Source organism: Trachypithecus francoisi, unplaced genomic scaffold (genome assembly GCF_009764315.1).
Source record: "Trachypithecus francoisi isolate TF-2019V2 unplaced genomic scaffold, Tfra_2.0 Lachesis_group18, whole genome shotgun sequence".
NCBI classification, from domain to species: domain Eukaryota; kingdom Metazoa; phylum Chordata; class Mammalia; order Primates; family Cercopithecidae; genus Trachypithecus; species Trachypithecus francoisi.
The window spans coordinates 20,114,443-20,133,489 of NW_022681463.1; the positions used below are offsets into that span (position 1 = coordinate 20,114,443).

A 19,047-nucleotide genomic window follows, 5' to 3' on the forward strand; every position below is an offset into this window, starting at 1 on the left:
TTCTCTGCTGAATTATGTCACACATCAGAGAGTGTGGCATGAAAGGGATCCTGCAGACGATTTTCAGGGAATTGTGGTCCAATATGCGGCTAGGGAAGAAATCCTTAAGATTTTTTATTTTTATTTTTCCACTAAAATGCAACTCACCTGTGTCTAAGGCTTGAAATTCCTGTTCCTGTAGATAGATGTATGCATGCAGTAAAACAAACTGACCAGCTGGGAATTTTACATTTTCCAGTGGCTAACTTTGGCAAGGCGCTCTGTGTCCAGATAAAGGATGCATCTTTGAGTTGGGCAGGAAACCTTAATTTCCCCTCACGTACATAGTTTCTGATGGGTAGATGGGCCTAGAGTCCAGCAGTAGTGATTTTCAGTAAAGGAGAAACAAATGGCCAGGCATGACTGGTAAGAAAGCGTTGGTGTTAGTGTGGTGAGCTCCTTCATGGTGGTGTTGAAGTCATTGCTGGAGGTTTTGTTTTGTCTTGTTTGTTTTTTCTGCCTTAGAACTTTGTGTTTTTTCAACCTGGATGGTTCCTGTAACCCATTTACAATTTTGTCCCCTAGTTCATCAGAATTGCCTGATGTACTGATTAAAACTAAATTATTACACCTTGGAGATTCTGTTCACCAGGCATAGGTTGGGGCCCAGTATCTTTTGTTTGGTTTTGCTTTGAGACGGTGTCTCGCTCTGTCACCAAGCGGGAGTGCAGTAGTGCGATCTCAGCTCACTGCAATCTCTGCCTTCCAGGTTCAAGTCATTCTCCTGCCTCAGCCTCCGGAGTAGCTGGGACTACAGGTGTGCACCACCACGCCCAGCTAACTTTTATATTTTTAGTAGAGACGAGGTTTCACTGTGTTGGTCAGGATGGTCTCAATTTCTTGACCTCGTGATCCACCCGCGTTGGCCTCCCAAAGTGCTGGGATTACAGGTATGAGCCACCCTCAGCCCAATATCTTTAGAAAGTGTCCTCGTGTCCCTGAAAATATGCTGTCTTTGGGAAATCTTGCCCTAGTTGTGTGATAAAAAAGCACATGAGGTCAAACTATGTGTAGCAAATATAAACGAAGTCAGGGTCACTTAAGACTAAAATCAGTTGAGAGGAAGCACACGGACACCTGTCTTGGTCTATGCTAGGCTTTTGGGGGTTAAGTTTGGAATATATTCATTCACTTAGTCATTGACTCCACAATGTAATTGAGCACCTGGCTTACGCTGGCACTGTGATAAATGCTTGCATACAATGGTAAGCCAATGCACAGAAGTCTTTCCTGCTGGGAATTTCCTCCTGGGAATCAGCAAGTGGGGGTTAATAAATAACCACGTAATTAAAATCAGTGCTCGAGTGTCATTGTCTTTGGAAGGCAGTGTCCGAGATGCCATGAGGTGCTTTTGTAGAGATGCCGATGCCAATGTGGAGGTGTAGTGCTTCCTGTGAAGGCTCGAGAAATAGCCTGCAGCATTGCATGTGTGGTAGTGGAGAGACATGGGGAAGAGTTCGGGAAAGGGAGGGGCTTGGGGCAGCCAGGAGGCTGATGCCCTGCGTTTCCCTGGGGGTAATTATGTGAGAAAGCTCTTAATGTTCAAGAAAATCCACATATTTTAAATTCACCCTGGCTGCAGCCTGGGAATACATTGGGGGCCGAGAGTAGAGGCAGGGAGATATGCCAGGAGGCTGATGCAGCAAGCAGTCCAGGAAGATGATGATGTGATTTGGACTCAGGCCAAGTAGAGAGCCTTGGATAGATTGGAAAGCCATTGGGAGCATATCCTTATTTGGGTGTGGGGCAAGAGGAGGGATTAGTCAGAAGGAGGGATTGGGGCTACTTTCGTTCTTATGGCTGCAAAATCTTTTAACCTGGGTTCACTGAAATATGGACTACTGGAAGAAGACCAGATTTAGGGGTGAATTTGGCTGTGAAGACTGGGATGCTTTAGAACTGTGCAGGTGTTTGCTACAAGACCCGCTGATGGGGTCTGCCTGGTTCTGCCTCCTTTCCTATTTCTCTAAAAATGGAGGTTGTAAATGATGAAATGATGAGTGTAATGAATTGATCCAATGTTCACTTTTCTTCCTTGCCTCTCATGTGGATGTGTTAATGAACAATGAGAAGGTGAAAAATGGCATCAGGAGAGGAGGAATAGGTCTGCCCTATATACCGATCAGAACTAAGTGAGCCTTGACTGTAGATAGACCAGAGCTTGGCAGACACATAGAGTTTAGAAAACATTGTGTTGTTAAATTTCTTTTTTAAAAATATTTTTATATTTTAATTTTAATTTTTTTATTATACTTTAAGTTCTGGGACACATGTGCAGAACCTGCAGGTTTGTTACATAGGTATACATGTGCCATGGTCGTTTGCTGCACCCATCAACTCATCATCTAGGTTTTAAGCCCCACATGCATTGGGTATTTGTCCTAATATCCTAATGCTCTCCCTCCTCTTGCCCCTCACCCTCTGACAGGCCCCTGTGTGTGATGTTCCCCTCCCTGTGTCCATGTGTTCTCATTGTTCAACTCCCGCTTATGAGTGAGAACATGCAGTGTTTGGTTTTCTGTTCCTGTGCTAGTTTGCTGAGAATGATGGTTTCCAGCTTCATCCAAGTCCCTGTAAAGGACATGAACTCACCCTTTTTTATGACTGCATAGTATTCCACAGTGTATATATATCACATTTTCTTTTATTATTATTATTATTATAATACTTTAAGTTCTAGGGTACATGTGCACAGCATGCAGGTTTGTTACATATGTATACTTGTGCCATGTTGGTGTGCTGCACCCATCAGCTCATCGGCCCCCATCAACTCATCATTTACATCAGGTATAACTCCCAGTGCAATCCCTCCCCCCTCCCCATGATAGGCCCCGATGTGTGATGTTTCCCTTCTTGAGTCCAAGTGATCTCATTGTTCAGTTCCCACCTACGAGTGAGAACATGCGGTGTTTGGTTTTCTGTTCTTGCGATAGTTTGCTAAGAATGATGGTTTCCAGCTGCATCCATGTACCTACAAAGGACACAAACTCATCCTTTTTTATGGCTGCATAGTATTCCATGGTGTATATGTGCCACATTTTCTTAATCCAGTCTGTCACTGATGGACATTTGGGTTGGTTCCCAGTCTTTGCTATTATAGTGTTGCGTTAAACATACACGTGCATGTGTCTTTATAGTAGAATGATTTATAATCCTTTAGGTATATACCCAGTAATGGGATGGCTGGGTCAAATGGTATTTCTGGTTCTAGTTCCTTGAGGAATTGCCACATTGTCTTCCACAATGGTTGAACTAATTTACACTCCCACCAACAGTGTAAAACTGTTCCTATTTGTCCACATCCTCTCCAGCATCTGTTGTTTCCTGACTTTTTAATGATCACCATTCTAACTGGCCTGAGATGGTATCTCTTTGTGGTTTTGATTTGCATTTCTCTAATGACCAGTGATAATGAGCTTTTTTTCATATGTTTGTTGGCTGCATATATGTCTTCTTTTGAGAAATGTCTGTTCATATCCTTTGCTCACTTTTTGATGGGTTTTTTTTTTCTTGTAAATTTAAGTTCCTTGTAGATTCTGAATATTAGCCCTTTGTCAGATGGGTAGATTGCAAAAATTTTCTTCCATTCTGTAGGTTGCCTGTTCACTCTGATGATAGTTTCTTTTGCTGTGGAGAAGCTCTTTAGTTTAGTTAGATCCCATTTGTCAATTTTGGCTTTTGTTACCATTGTTTTTTGGTGTTTTAGTCATGAAGTCTTTACCCATGCCTATGTCCTGAATGGTATTGCTTAGGTTTTCTTCAAGGGTTTTTTATGGTTTTACATTTTACATTTAAGTCTTTAATCTGTTGTCTTTCTTACTCATACTTTTCAATTTCCTTTTTTCCATGTACAGAAAATGAAGGTTTTATTGTGAAGATTTTAGGTCCAAGAAGTTCTGTCTGTTTTTCTTTTATTAAGGAAAGGATTGATGGTCTTGACATTAAGCAAGTCCAATAGGATTTTAAGAGATCTTATCTTCACAGCAAAGCACTGAAAGTCTTCAATGACTTCCACATCCAGTAAAATGTGTCTCTGAGATTTTATTGTTCACAAAGCTGCTCCAGTTTTTGCCAGCCATCCACTCTGAAGTCAATCTCTTTGACTTCAGTTCTGCCGTCTGATACTTCCGCAAGTGAACTATTCTGGGGATGCACCTCATTGCTGTATTGGCAATGTCATTTCAGCTTTTTCATCCTCCTGAGTGACTAGAGAAAGTCCAGCCAGCCCCTCCAGCATCTTTACAAGCCATTCGTGTGTTGAGTGGAGACTCATTTAACCACCAAACTATTATCATGTCTTTCTCCACTCAGATCTATTAATATATTGACCAGTGCTTAGTAGGTTTACTGTGTGGATAATTTTTTATTTTGAAGGTGGGGAACTTCTGTTCTCACATGCATGTACAGAATATTCAATTTGATGTCTTGGTCATACACTTCAGCTAAAATCAGAATTTTATTCTGTCTAGACAAGATTAAGAAGATGTCTAACCTTTTGCTTGTTGCTGTGCTGACATGGCTGATGCCTTGAATAATTTAAGGCAATCATACAGCCGGTTTATGACTGTAGCATGTATCTGACCCCGAGTGCAGTGCAGTGTTCATGCAGATGAGTGTGTTTGTAAGTGCAGGATGGGGGACGCATCTCTGCCCTGTACATACTCAGTTTCAGTACCAGCTGTGGCCACCCTGAGCTGGTTCCCGGCAGGATTAGTTTTTGAGGTGGACCCTGAAGGACAGGGTGGGATTAATACTCAGGGAATCACTTTGGGAGTGTGAATGTCAGTGCTGCTGGGCCATGGAAGAGTTTGAAGCATGGTGTTCATTATCAGAGGTGTTTTCAGAAGATCCTTAGGGAGTAGTGTTTGGGAACGGTTGGTTTTGATGGGGGATGTTGGAGAAGGGACCAGTGAAAACACTGTATCAGTATCACCCATGATTGCCGGTCAGTAAACTTGTGAAATTGGGTCTGGTCTTTTCCCACCCTCCCTCCCTTCCTTTCTTTCTTTCTTTCTTTTTTTTTTTTTTTTTTGACAGGGTCTTGCTCTATTGCCCAGGCTGGAGTGCAGTGGTGCAATCTCAGCTCACTGCAACTTCCGCCTTGTGGGTTCAAGCGATTCTCATACCTCAGCCTCCCACGTAGCTAGGACTACAGGCGTGTGCCATCAAGCCCAGCTAATTTTTATATTTTTAGTAGAGATGGGGTTTCGCCATGTTGGCCAGGCTGGTCTCAAACTCCTGACCTCAAGTGATCTGCCCACTTCGGCCTCCCAGAGTGCTGTGATTACAGGTGTGAGCCACCACGCCTGGCCCAACCGGGTCATTTCTTGAGGAATAGTGAATTGTGGCAAAATAGGCCCTGATTGTTATCTCATTGACCATGGAATAGGTGGTATGGGAGGAGGAAGCAGAGATGCTGTGGTTAAGCCTACAGCAGAATATTCAGGCCAGCATCTGTCTGTGCCCTCTCTGCCATGCCAGACATGGGCTTGTGCAGGGAGAACCAGCAGTGCCCACTCCTAAGTCGGCTCTCAGTAAGGCTGGTGGGTGGATAGTGAGGGAGCAGAAGAACAGACAGCATCTTCTGCTTGCTGGGTCTTTGAGAGAAATACTGATTTTTTTCTTTTCCTGTATAGAAGAAAGTATTTTTCTTTTCCTACATGGAAGAAAGTTTTCATTTTCAGTTTTTGTTCTTTTGAAGTGTAACGTTGCAGTCAAATGTGAAGTGACAGACAAAAATTTTTAAGGATTCAAAGGATGTTGACAAATTTTAGAGTAGTAGATGACTTATTTAAGTGTTGTTTTCTCTGTCTCAAACATGTTCCATGCTCATTTCAGTAGCTTCAGAGTTGCCAGTGTTTGCAGAATACCCGTGTAATAGCCATTTATACAAGGTGGTTTATTTTTCTCATGCAAAATCCTTTTAAGTTTCCTTGTGAGTTTGTGAGGGCTGCTGGAACAAAGTACCACAAACACAGTGACTGAAAACAATGGAAATTGAGCCTCTCATGATTCTGGAGGCTGGAGGTTTGAAATCATGGTGTCAGCAGTGCCAGGCTCCTTCTGAAACCTGCAGGGGAGAATGCTTCTTTGCCGCTTTGAGCTTCCAGTGGTTGCTGGCAGTCCTTGGATTGCAGCCGCATCCCTCTCGTCTGTGTCCTAATCACTTGATTGTTTTCTGTCCGTGTGTCTCTCTCTGTCTCTCTCTTCTTTTCTTAGGAAGATACTGATCATGTTAGATTTAGGGTCCTCCCTTTTCCAGTATGACTTCTTCTTCACTAATTACATCTGTAACACTCCTATTTCCAAATACAGTCAACCTTTGAGGTCCTGAGGTTATGACTTTGTCTTTTTTAGGGATGTCTTAGTCTGTTTATGGTGGGTAAACATAAATTACAGATTGGGTAATTTATGAAAAACAAATTCTCACCACTGTGGAGGCTGGGAAGTCTAAGATCAAGGCACTGGCAGGTTCAGTTTTCTAGTGACGTGCTCTCTGCTTGTAGATGGTGCCTTGATGCTAGATATTCCAGATGGGAGGAATGCTGTGTCCATAAAGGACAGAAGGTGGAAGGGCTTAGAGGGCTGCCTACTGCCCAAAGCATCCTTTACAGGGTCCTTAATGCCATTTATGAGGGAGGAACTCTCATGGCCTAAATACCTCTTAATACCATCACATTGGCCACTGAGTTTCACCACCTGGATTTTGGAGGGGAAGTTGTCCAGGCAGCTTCCAAGGACTGGACATTGGGGTATAGGAAGTTTCCTGGACGTTGTCACTTTCTGTTGGGCTGAACTTAAGTCATGCGACTACATCTAACTGCATTAGGGGCTGGAGGGAGTGGTCCTTGTTCAAGGCTGCTGTGCATTGGCTAAAAATTGGGAGTTTTGTTAATCACAGAAAATGAGAGCAGATTTTGAGGAGAGCTGACAGCTTTTGCCACATCTACAAAATTTTGGATGGGGTGGGGGTGATCTAGGTTGTTTATTCTGTTTCTAAGCCACTGTAGCTTCTCTCATTGAGTTATACCTACCATTTGAGGAGCAAAAGGGAGTTTTGCTACATATAATTATGTTAGGTTTGTTATGGTTAGCAAGACTTTGTTTTATTCAGTTAAATTGCATTGTGTAGTTGCTAACTAGTATGGAAAATAGCAATAAGCAAGAGATTGGGCTATTCCTGCTGTCTAGGAGGAGGCACTGACTAAGGAAAAAGATAAGTGTAGGTGGAGTACGGTAGCTCACGCCTGTAATCCCAGCACTTTGGGAGGCTGAGGTGGGTACATTGCTTGAAGCCAGGAGTTGGAGACCAGCCTGGCCAACATGGTGAAACCCCATCTTTAGTATAAATACAAAAATTAGCCAGGTATGGTGGCAGATGCCTGTAATCCCAGCTACTCAGGAGGCTGAGGTAGGAGAATCACTGGAACCTGAGAGGCAGAGGCTGCAGTGAACTGAGATTGTGCCACTGCACTCCAGCCTGGGCGACAGAGAGAGACACTGTCTCAAAAAATATATATATATAGTATATATATAATTATATATATACTATATATATATTATTGTATCTAACAATAAGTTATTGTGAAAAGAAGCTTATAAAATACGTTTTAAGAGATAGAAACTTTTTTTTTTTTTTCGTAAAGAACACTGACTTAGTGATAGTGAATAAGTTGTACGTCAATTTGACATGCACGAGGGAGTTTGAGAAAGGCCAGTTGAATCTTAAGTGACCAGCCAGAGCCAGAGCTGCCTTCAGAGGCTCTGCCCTGTGTTTGCTGCCTGCCCTTCTGGGCTAACTCGCTTTCTGAAGGCTGGGAATGGCCTTGACTTTCATTTTGCCAGCATCTAGCATGGGGCTTCGCACACGATGAGGGTTCATGAAATATTCATCAGATCATTTCCAACCAACTCCTGTGTTCACCATTAGTAACACAAAAGTGCAATAGTAGAAATATGCAGGCTGTAAATGCACTCAACCTCAGAGTAGTATTTTCAGTTTATTTAGGAACCAGTGTACTTGTTGAAAAAAATTACACAGATAGCTCCTAAAATTACAAAGATAGTTCATAGCCATGAACTCTTTATATGTTTATTTATTAAATAAATATCATATGCTGATATGAACCGATACTTTAAATAGGGTTGGTAAAATGATCTGTAGGCTGTATAAAGTTTTATGTTGCAAATTCTGTGGAAGCAGTGACTTTTGTTTGTGCTTTTGTTTCTGTAATTTAAACAATCTGTGTTTTTCCCATTTTCTTTAGAACTTTTTGCTACTTGATGAGATATCACAGCGTAACCGTCAGCTGCCGTCAGATGGTAAAAAGATGGTGCATGTGCAGGACTTTACTGCTTTTTGGGATAAGGTAACATATCCTTAATTGCAAGATCATGACTGCTAATAGATAATGAGTGACACTGATTTAATACAGAGTTTTGAGGTGTTACACATGGTATAAAATATGGCTTGTTCATTTACTGAAAGTATGTTACAAAGATTCTCAAAATTAGGAGTAAGTTTTGCAATTAATAGAAAGTAGGTATGAAATCAGACTTAGGTATTTGACAACTTGTATTTTATCTCATTTTCAAAGAACCAATGAAAGTGTTACCTCATTCTAAACTAAATGTCACTAAGTTTGGACATTGGCAACATTGGATTTTATAGGATTGGACAGACTAGGGGTGCAGCATGGAATGGGTTAACTGCTGAGTACATTGTAAATTATTACAGAGACTTTGAGGTATCAGTGCACATTTTCACCTTACTGTTTTCAGGTCATCTTATATATTGGGAAAGCCCATGACTTGGATTTTTGCCACGGAGTTGGGTTGGGGCTCCCCTGTTCCAAGCACCTGGATGTTGCCAGCTGCTTTGGTGGCAGCCCAAGGCAGAGGGGAGGCTGCAGGCTGGCGTAGCAAGCTCCATGGATTCCTGACTGAAGGGTTTCACTGTGTGGTAAGCGGACAGGTAGTTCAGGCAAGGCCACAACGATTTTTCAGCACTTGGTTTACTCATAACATTTAGGCAAACGGGAACAGCGGCAGGGGCCACCCCCAGGAAGTGCTTAGGCTCAGTGCATCTCCTGTTATCCACAACTCCAGGGCCTCCTTATGCTTCCAGGGAAGCAGTGGGCTCCCTGCCCAATGCTCATAGAAGCCACTACTATGGCACCAGCTTTTCATGAAAAGAAAGGCTGTATTGTAAGTCGCATGGCAAGGAGACAGGAGGCAACGCTCAAATTTGTCTTCCCTAGCTGGGGGATGGGGCAGGTTTTACAGGCAGAGGATAATGAGGCGTGGTCCGATTGGTTCTTGCAACGAAGTGATGCCAGGGCTGGATCTGATCGCATCCTGGATCAGGCCATGAGGTGTCTGCTCTGAGCTCGTTCCTCCTTCCTTGGTCCTAGCACTTGGTTGTGTGCTTGGTTCATCTGGAAATGCTCAGATGACATGACTTGCAACCTGGGATCCATGGCAACTGAAAAACAGTTTACTATGTTATTACACAGAGTTGAACCAGATTGGACTAGTTCTGTGGTTATGCTCACCTGAGTCCGGGGTCCTCCGCAAATCCACTTGTCTCAGTCTGTATTAGTCTGGAAAACAGAACATACAGCATGGGAGAGGGAATTTCGTGCAGAGAATTCATTACGTAGGTCATGAAAGAAAGGGCACAAAGCAGGGGTGGCAGAGGCCACCCTGAGACCAGCCATGGCAGGAAGCTGCACCCTGGGGCTGGAGATGATGTCTGCCAGGAGCAGAGCCCAGTGGCCCGGCTGCCAGCAAGATTTCGGATCAGAGGGCGCTGGGACCACTCGGACTGCTTCAAACAGGTGGGCAGTGCTGGTGGTGACCAGCTCCTCCCCTCTCCGGGTGCTCTTCCTGGCTGACCTTGAGTTGTAGTGTAGTTTGCTGGAGCCAAGAGCCAATAGGCGATTGAGCAGCACTCCCGCCCAGCCCCACTGTCTCCGCCCTGTCCTGTGGGACAAATGTCAAAACTCTAGACTCCAGACTCCTCCTTTCTCTACATGCCCTTGGCTCTAAGTGTCACACTCCCTATTTCATGTTTGCCTAATTCTGATGTAATTTTTGCCATCTCGACCGACATAACAATAATATGTTCCCAAATATATAGAACATCATTGCACCTTGTGCACATGGAAACTCACACAAGGTGCGTCAACTGACCGGACTGTTTCTCCTTACCTGCTGGCATTCCCACCTCATACACTTTATTTATTTATTTATTTATTTATTTATTTAGGAGATGGAGTCTTGCTCTTTCGCCCAGGCTTTAGTGCAGTGGTGTGATTTTGGCTCACTGCAACCTCTGTCTCCCAGGTGCAAGTGATTCTCTTGCCTCAACCTCCTGAGTAGCTGGGATTACAGGAACACCACACCGTGCCTGGCTAATTTTTGTATTTTTAGTAGAGACGGGGTTTCTGCCATGTTGTCCAGGTTGGTCTTGAATTTCTGGCCTCAAGTGATCTGCCCACCTTGGCCTCCTGAAGTGCTGGGATTACAGGTGTGAGCCACTGCGCCCAGCTCTAATACACTTTAAGCATTGATAGACAAGCTCTGTGAACATCCACTAGCAAAAAGCACTCTAGGTGAATGCTGTTGAGCTAGAGGAAGGCACTGCGGTAGCCACCACACACTGTGTAGGTCCCATTTGCAAATTTTTTTGTACCAAACTCTGCAACGTTGTAAAATGGGCTGTTTTGTTGTTTTTCAGTTCCTAGACAACGTTGACAGCTGCACTGAAACAGAACACTCCACCCTGTTTTCTGGGCCTTGTCTTGGGGGTGATTATGCCCCACGCTGCCAGGGATTATTAGGGAGGTCATGCAGCTGAGAGGGTGCTTGGGTGGGAGGAGGGGCACAGACACGGAGGCTTTTGGAGAGAAGCTGCAGAGGAAAGAAGGGTGTGCTGGGCTGGGATTCGGGAGAAAGACCGAGGCCCCAGCAGCAGCCCTGCTGGATAGACCAGTAGGTATTGGGGGAAAGGTCTTCTCACCAGCCTAGGTCTCATTTAGAAAACAAATGGGTTTGTGCTGAATCTCTGAGCTGTAAAGTCTGTGGCCCTGTGGGAGCCTGTGACTCTCCATGGGGCAGGGATTTGCTTCTGCTTTCTTCACTGCTCTGGCCCCAGGGCCCAGCATAGGTTCGGCCCCAGAGTGGGGGCTCAGTCTGCCTGCCTTAGTGTCCTGGAGCCTGGAGGTCTCAGAGGGAAGGGGCCTCGCCTTCTGAGCTGTCGAGTGCTGCCCCCTTCTGGCTGCGGCACACCAGTGCTGGGTCCCAGGCCTCCAGGCGGGGCAGAAACCTGCTCTAAGAACCAGGGCGGTGATGGGAAGCTGGGTTTTGCATGTGGCTCACTCTTTTGCAGTCAAAACTGAGTAAAAACAAGTAAAATCAGATATAGTTGTTAGGAAAGAGACACACTGCAAAGGAGGGGAAAGGGACAGGTTGACCGGTTGTGTTTTTTCATCCTTTTGTAATCACAGAAATAAGTGGGTTTCAGTTGTCTTAAAAGACAATGTTACTTAATCAGGAATACAGAGTAGACCCTTTACATTTTAGAGGAGGAACACCTTATATGGTAAGGCTAAGTCAAGCAAGACTTTGTGAATTTGTGACGTTTGCACTTACAAAATCGTGTAAATATGTCACATTTTGTTTAACGTTATTTTTTCCAAGTGTTTAGGTAATAATGTATTACTTTTTTTAAAAAGACATAGTTGTTAGGCATGTAGGAAGGAGTAGAGAAACCTCTTCTGGATGGTTTTTATATAATTCCTATGATATCTGGGGCTAGTTTCTTTGTGATTAAAAGTGATCATGATTGATGTGGTCTGTGGCCATACTATAACATGGTATGGGACACATTTATAAGGGGTCAGTTTACATACACACATATTTTGGCATTTGACCATTTGTAAAAATATTTGTGATTATTTGGGTATGTGACTGTTAAGTCGTTTCCAGATAAAATTTTCATTTTGAAGGTTATCTTGATCTCTTGTTCCTCCGTGGTGCTTTCTGTCTTTTGGGCATTTTACTAATCGCACGTGCCCGCTTGAGATGTGAAGAGGGGTTGATGAGTACCTGTTTGTGGACTGGGCCAGCTCAGCATCTTCAGGTTGCGGGTTGGTTGACTTCATGCGTGCTTCCCTCTTCCATCATCCCAGGGGTGTTCCACCCTTCAGGGACACCAGATTCATTTTGAAGAATCCTTTTTTAGAGTTGAGGAGGCTGCATTGCCTTTGATTCACTCTTGATCATTTTTCTATGATATGGATGAACGTTTACTAAAGTGTGTTGTGCGGAACAATAACCCCTTCCGAAAGGATTTGGGACTCAAATAAATTTGCTAAATGCCCACCCACCAGACACACATGGTCAGGTCTCTCCAGTCTATCCACGGGAAATTCAGATGAAGACTGTAAATGTGAGACTTAAACGCCTTTAGGATTCCTCCCAAATTGTAGCTGTTTTTTTTTTTTTTTTTTTTTTTTTGAAGCGGAGTCTCGCTCTGTCGCCCGGACTGGAGTGCAGTGGCCGGATCTCAGCTCACTGCAAGCTCCGCCTCCCGGGTTTACGCCGTTCTCCTGCCTCAGCCTCCCGAGTAGCTGGGACTACAGGCGCCCGCCACCTCGCCCGGCTAGGTTTTGTATTTTTAGTAGAGACGGGGTTTCACTGTGTTAGCCAGGATGGTCTCGATCTCCTGACCTCGTGATCCGCCCGTCTCGGCCTCCCAAAGTGCTGGGATTACAGGCTTGAGCCACCGCGCCCGGCCGTAGCTGTTTTTACTTCACTTAACAGTATCAATTTTTGTTTGCTAGTGTTGATGTCTGGGTTTGGATAAAAGTTCTCATCGTTGGCAGTTTTTACGTTTGAGGTTCTATACTCTGAATTTAAAACCATTCGTCTCTTTATTTGTACCAAGTGGCTTTTGCTTTTTTAAAAGATAGGTAATTCAAAGTACTGATTGTCCTTGTATGAGAAGAGGAAACCTCCTCATTTTGGTTTGTCATGCTCTGGTAAACTGTCCCTTCTCCCTGATACTCACTTAATCCTCTCAATTGAAAATATTTAGAAGCTCTTTGTAAAAGTAATGAATTTGGTTTGGTCTCCTAAATAATAAACTGTAAAAGAACTTTTTTTTTTTTTTTGAGATAAGGTTTCACTGTGTCACCCAGGCTAGAATGCAGTGGTGCAATCTTGGCTCACTGCAGCCTCAATCTCCTGTGCTCAAGGAATCCTCCTACCCATGAACATATATTTAATTTCATTATTCTTCAGTTTTTGGTTGTTGTTAAATTAGAGCTCTGGTTACAGGGTTGACCACCATTTGTAGAAGTTCATTTGCCAAGAGTGACTTTTTAGTATAAAGTGCCTTCTAATGCTGGCTGGGCGTAACTGAGGTTCGTGCTTTATCAAGTGAAAACGGAGAGATTAGTGGAGATTTCAAATCATCCATTAGCCAAGGACTGGGCATGCCATGTACTCGTGCTGCCACCTTGTGGAGGTTAATGAAATAGAATATTAAAACCAAGGGACAGAACGAAAACTTACAAATGATTGAAAAGCTTCTGTACTGAATATTATATTAAGAATATTGTTTTAAATGAGAACACATGGACACAGGGAGGGGAACATTACACATCGGGGCCTGTCAGTGGGTGGGGGGCAAGGGGAGGGAGAGCATTAGGACAAACACCTTATGCATGCAGGGCTTAAAACCTAGATGACAGGTTGACAGGTGCAGCAAACCACCATGGCACATGTATACCTATGTAACAAACCTGCAGGTTCTGCACATGTATCCCAGAACTTAAAGTAAAAAAAAAAAAGAATATTGTTTTAATAAGTTAGCATGAGTTTTCATTTCAAGAAGGTTACCTTGTCATTGTTACTATCTAAATTTTGTGGAAGTGTGGAGCTGTGTTCACATGAAAATCGGGTAAAAGAGAATGGGCCTTCCTTAAGTACTGAAGACTCCAAACTGTTTAAAACCCCACCAAAAAAAATATACAAAAAGGACTCTAGGATACAATATCTTAAAATAGGAAGGAGAAAGACTTGGGTTATGTTCATGTGTCAATGACTGTTGTATTGTTTTCTTCTATTTTTGAAGTGATTTGTGTGACTTTATTGAAATGGGCACATTTTATAAACTTTAATTTGTAGGCATCAGAGACCCCAACTCTACAAGGCCTTTCCTTTACTGTCAGACCTGGTGAATTGTTAGCTGTGGTCGGCCCCGTGGGAGCAGGGAAGGTGAGTTAGAATGGCTTTTGGCAGCTTGACACACCCCACGTCTCATATTAACTTCTTGGGTTTGAGCCCAAGGCTCCATGTAACGCATTTTTGAATTACGTATGCTTGGCACGGCATTTCTCAGTACATGGAACATTCGTTTTGCAAGAAGGGTCACATGACCAAGTAAATGTGGGCAGTGCATATCCTGTTTCTCTTGGTTCTTCAAGTTGCGTAATTGGGAACTCCTAGAAGTTGGACATCTCCATGAAGGAAATTATTTATGTGATCACGATGCAGGATGGATTGACTAAGAAAGTAGGAACTTCTTTATGTCAAAGTGGACCCTAGATGCTACAAGACACGTGGAGGTTGTGAAGGCTTGTCTGAAAAGCTTTAAACATGTTTTGATATGACTTCTCCAAGTCACATGAATATACATTTAATAAACCTGTAGCCAGGTGTATAGTCCTGTGTTAGGAGTAAAAGATACACCTGTAATCAAGACCTAGACACCACTGCCCTCCAGAAGTTTCTGGTATCTGGGGTGAGACAGATATACAAACAGATGATTTCAGTTCAGTGTTCTAAGTGTTCCGATAGTGGGGGGCACAGACATGTCACGTCTGTGCATTGTAGAAGATGTGAAGGAAACATGCATACAGTATTAGTGTCATGCATTCTAAAGCAATGCAATAAATCTAGGTGTAGGTATATGACCAATAGGGCGGTTTCACAATTGAAGTTTGCTCTCCAGAGACACGATTCTTGGGCAGTTAAAAATAAAAGTCCTTCCTAGTGCACAGGATATATTGTTTATTTTTATTTATTCATTCATTTATTCATGTATGTATGTATGTTTAGTTTTTGAGACAGGGTCTCGCTCTGTCGCCCAGGCTGAAGTGCAGTGGCGCGATCTAGACTCACTGCAACCTCCACTTCGGGTTCAAGTGATTCTCATGCCTTAGCCTCCCAAGTTACTGGGATTACAGGCGTGCCACCATGCTCGGCTAATGTTTGTAGTTTTAGTAGAGATGGAGTTTCACCATGTTGGCCAGGCTGGTCTCGAACTCCTGGCCTCAAGTGATCCACCCACCTTGGCCTCCCAAAGTGCTGAGATTATAGGCATGAGCCACTGCGCCTGGCCAGGATATGTTATTTACATATAGCTTTTCTAGAACTAGTTCTTTGTCAAAAAGGATACCTGCATGCAGGAACAATGCATTCAATATTGGATATATGAACTGTATGTCATGCTTGGCTACTCTGTTGCTGTAAACATTCTTAGCTGATCTTTGTTCCATGTGCCATTTCATTTAGGGAAATGAAACTCATTTAGGGAAACTCATTAGGACAGAGTACATTGTTACACTCTATTTTAATATTCCTTATAAACCACTAGTTTATATGGACCAAAATGTTATTTCCAATTTAATCACAATTTCTTGGCTGTACTAGATCCTCTTTTAAATGAATGAATGATGTTTTTCAAGCTCCCAGGACTGGGCAAGGCTGCATAGCAGTGGCTTATTCTTATCTCGAGTGTTGACTGAACATGTGTTTTTTTACAATCTGTTTCAGTCATCACTGTTAAGTGCTGTGCTCGGGGAATTGGCCCCAAGTCACGGGCTGGTCAGCGTGCATGGAAGAATTGCTTATGTGTCTCAGCAGCCCTGGGTGTTCTCAGGAACTCTGAGGAGTAATATTTTATTTGGGAAGAAATATGAAAAGGAACGATATGAAAAAGTCATAAAGGCTTGTGCTCTGAAAAAGGTGAGTGGTGACTTTTGGATTTCATGTACTCCAATGTCAGTATTCACTTGAACAACAAGGTTTATTCGCTTTTTTTTTTTTTTTTAAGTTTGAAAGACCTTTGAATGTTATTTAATACTTTAAGGCAGTCCTTCCAGTAAATAAACACACACACGCTCTGTCTTCTTAAGTCTGATGTGAAAATGATATTTACAGGGTGAATTTGGGGGGGTTTGGTTGGTTTTGTGAAGTTTTATTTACTTTTAACTTTTTTTTTTTCAAAATGGACAATTATAAAAATTTATTTCTTGCTATCATCAACTGGCTCGGCAGAGATTACAGTGCTTTAGTATCTCATTACCCACTAGTGTGCATCAGACTCCAGATATCTGCACCGTGCACTTGGCTGATGTTTCCTGCTTGGGTCCCTCTCAGACCATAGGTTTCCTTCTCCACTCCCTTTAAAAAAGAAAATTTGTTTCAGTAGATTTTGGGGTATGGGTGGTTTTTGGTTACATGGATAATTTTTTCAGTGCAATTTATTATTTAAAGGAAACAAACTGTTTTAAAATTTATTTTTCGTTTTGTGTTGTTTCACCGAGAGAGTGATTGTTTTCAGAAAAGATGAAGCATTTGATTGTACACTGAGGTTTTCATAAAATTGGTGGATAGTTGATGAAAACTGAGCATACTTAATAGAAGGCTGTAAGTTAGAAAATAGAAAAAATGGTAAATACTGCTAAATACTATGTTACCTTCTTTGGGCCATAAAAATCAGTGAATAATGGCATTAAAGGGCTCTCCCTGGGCTCTGTGCAGTGTGGCCTGGACATCCTACTGTTCTTTTGTACTGTCTGGAAAAGGTTGCCACAGACTGTCACAGGTGTGATGCAGAAGGTTTCCAGCCAGGTTTGCGAGGAATGAGTAATTTTGCTTGAGCAATGGCTGGAATATCATAGATTCTATCAATCAGGTGAGTAATATTTGCTGGTGATTTGGACAGAGAAATATTGCTTGTTTAATGGGCTGTTTCTTCCTCTTGGGCTATTGTTAATGAGAGATGATGCATTTTCAGAAATGATGTTAAGTTAGCAGTAATGAGCTAGCTTTTTATTGAATAGTATATACTGTATAGGAATAGATGGGCTAAGGCAAGCTCCTAGTTATTCAGATTCCACCAGGTGTTAACTTTTTTGCTCTGTCTGACACACACTCACACATATGCGCACACAAAAGTGTATGAATCTTTTGCCATGGTTTCCCAGTGCCTTTGCTATTGCTATCCTCATTTTGTTTATGTTTTTGACATTGCTAGCCTAATTTTTTTAAGTAAAATTTTCACTTTATTCAAAGTTGGTACAGAATTGCTAACGTTTCCCTAAAATAATAACTATACTTCGGCTTGTCCTGCTCTGGTGTCCCCCCACTGTCCCCTGCTTCCCTGAAGATCCATTTTAGAGAAATTTTGCAGAAATAGAAGGTCCAAGTAGGGGAATATACAAGGTGAATTCAGTGTGTTGCAGTGAGTGGAGTGTATCATGTTTTCGGGAATTGAGAAACAGATGGCAAATTTTGCAAGTTTTCCCCCACTGGTAGTTACAGTTGATAACCAAGAAACTGCTGAGGACCAGGCCCCGGAGATAGGAAAGATGGTGAGCCATTTTTCAATGGAAGGCTGGCACTTGGCAACCTGGGCCTTGTCTTTCAGCTCTTTTCCTCCATCATTTCTCTACGACAGGTTAGAAGTGAGGTCCTTGGGACCAACATAGAGCTTTCTTGGGAAGGCTTTGTTGCTCTTTACATATTAATCTGTCAGTTTAAAGATAACCTACTAGTAAAATCTAGAATTTAAGAATGATTTATTCCATAGTAGGCTGTGGTTTCAAGAGTTGAATGTTGCTTATGGCTGGGAAAGTGGAGGATGGGAGAGATGAAATGAACTGTGTGAAAATGAAATGAAATGAAATGATCTCAGAGAGATCAACTGAACATTTGCAGTTCAAGTTCAAAGCCATACCCGCCTAGCTCCAGATTCCATTTCCCCTCTGCCAGGCCACCTCTCAGTTGAGAGTGTTTATAAGGTAGAACTATTTTAACAGTTAGGTGATTGATAAAAAGGTAGAATGTGGGACAAAATGTTTTTCAAGCCTTCCGTTTTTACCTGTTCAGCTTCTGGTACCCACATGAGACTCCAGGTCCCAGGTGATGTAGCCTTGCCTTGCTCCTCCCCACGTCAGAAAGGCTCTGGGGGAAAGCGGGGGTTAGGACAGTGGCTGCCACTGAGCTTCTTTCGTAGCCACCTTTGAGGACTGGCCCAGTAACTCGGACAGTGTCCCAGGCACCTGTGGGCTTCTGCGTGGCAGGCAGACTCCAGTGGCAATGGGGTCCCCTCAGGGCTGGGCTGCATGGTGACTTACCGGTTCCTTCCTGGATGTGTGTAAGCACGGACTGCTGGCCCCCGTGCATGGTTCCATCCTCGGTAGGACGGTGGGCCTCCAGTGGAGAAGTCGAACAGAGCAGGAGGCTGCCCAGCTTTGTCATTTGCTCGCTGTCACTTTGGTTTTTTTTTTTTTCTGAGATGGAGTCTCACTCTGTCACCCAGGCTGGAGTCTAATGGTGTAATCTCGGCTCATGGCAACCTCTGCTTCCCAGGCTCCAGTGATTCTCCTGCCTCAGCTTCCTGAGTAACTGGGATCACAGGTGCATGCCACCATGCCTGGCTAACTTTTTTGTACTTGTAGTAAAGATGAGGGTTTTGCTATATTGGCCAACTGGTCTTGAACTCCTGACCTCAAGTGATCCACCTGCCTTGGCTTCCCAAAGTGTGGGATTATATGCCTGAGCCACCATGCACCACCAGCTCGGTGTCACTTTGGACGTGTCATGTTACCTGCCTTGAGCCCTTGATGTCTCTGCTGCGAAATAAGGACATAGGGTGAGGTGGTTTCCAAGAGGTTTTGCTGCCGTTCTCAACTGCCATTTATGACTGTT

The 19,047-nt window shown here is 43.2% G+C and overlaps 1 protein-coding gene across 1 annotated transcript in view; it reads left to right on the forward strand.

The window, feature by feature from the left end:
• Window positions 1–19,047, forward strand: part of ABCC4 (ATP binding cassette subfamily C member 4) — a 301,134-nt gene that overhangs the window by 108,371 nt on the left and 173,716 nt on the right. Inside the window, exons 9-11 of the mRNA XM_033177424.1 lie at window positions 8,307–8,408; window positions 14,236–14,325; window positions 15,886–16,077. Coding sequence (XP_033033315.1) covers window positions 8,307–8,408; window positions 14,236–14,325; window positions 15,886–16,077 — 384 coding nt within the window. The remainder of the gene's footprint in view (window positions 1–8,306; window positions 8,409–14,235; window positions 14,326–15,885; window positions 16,078–19,047) is intronic.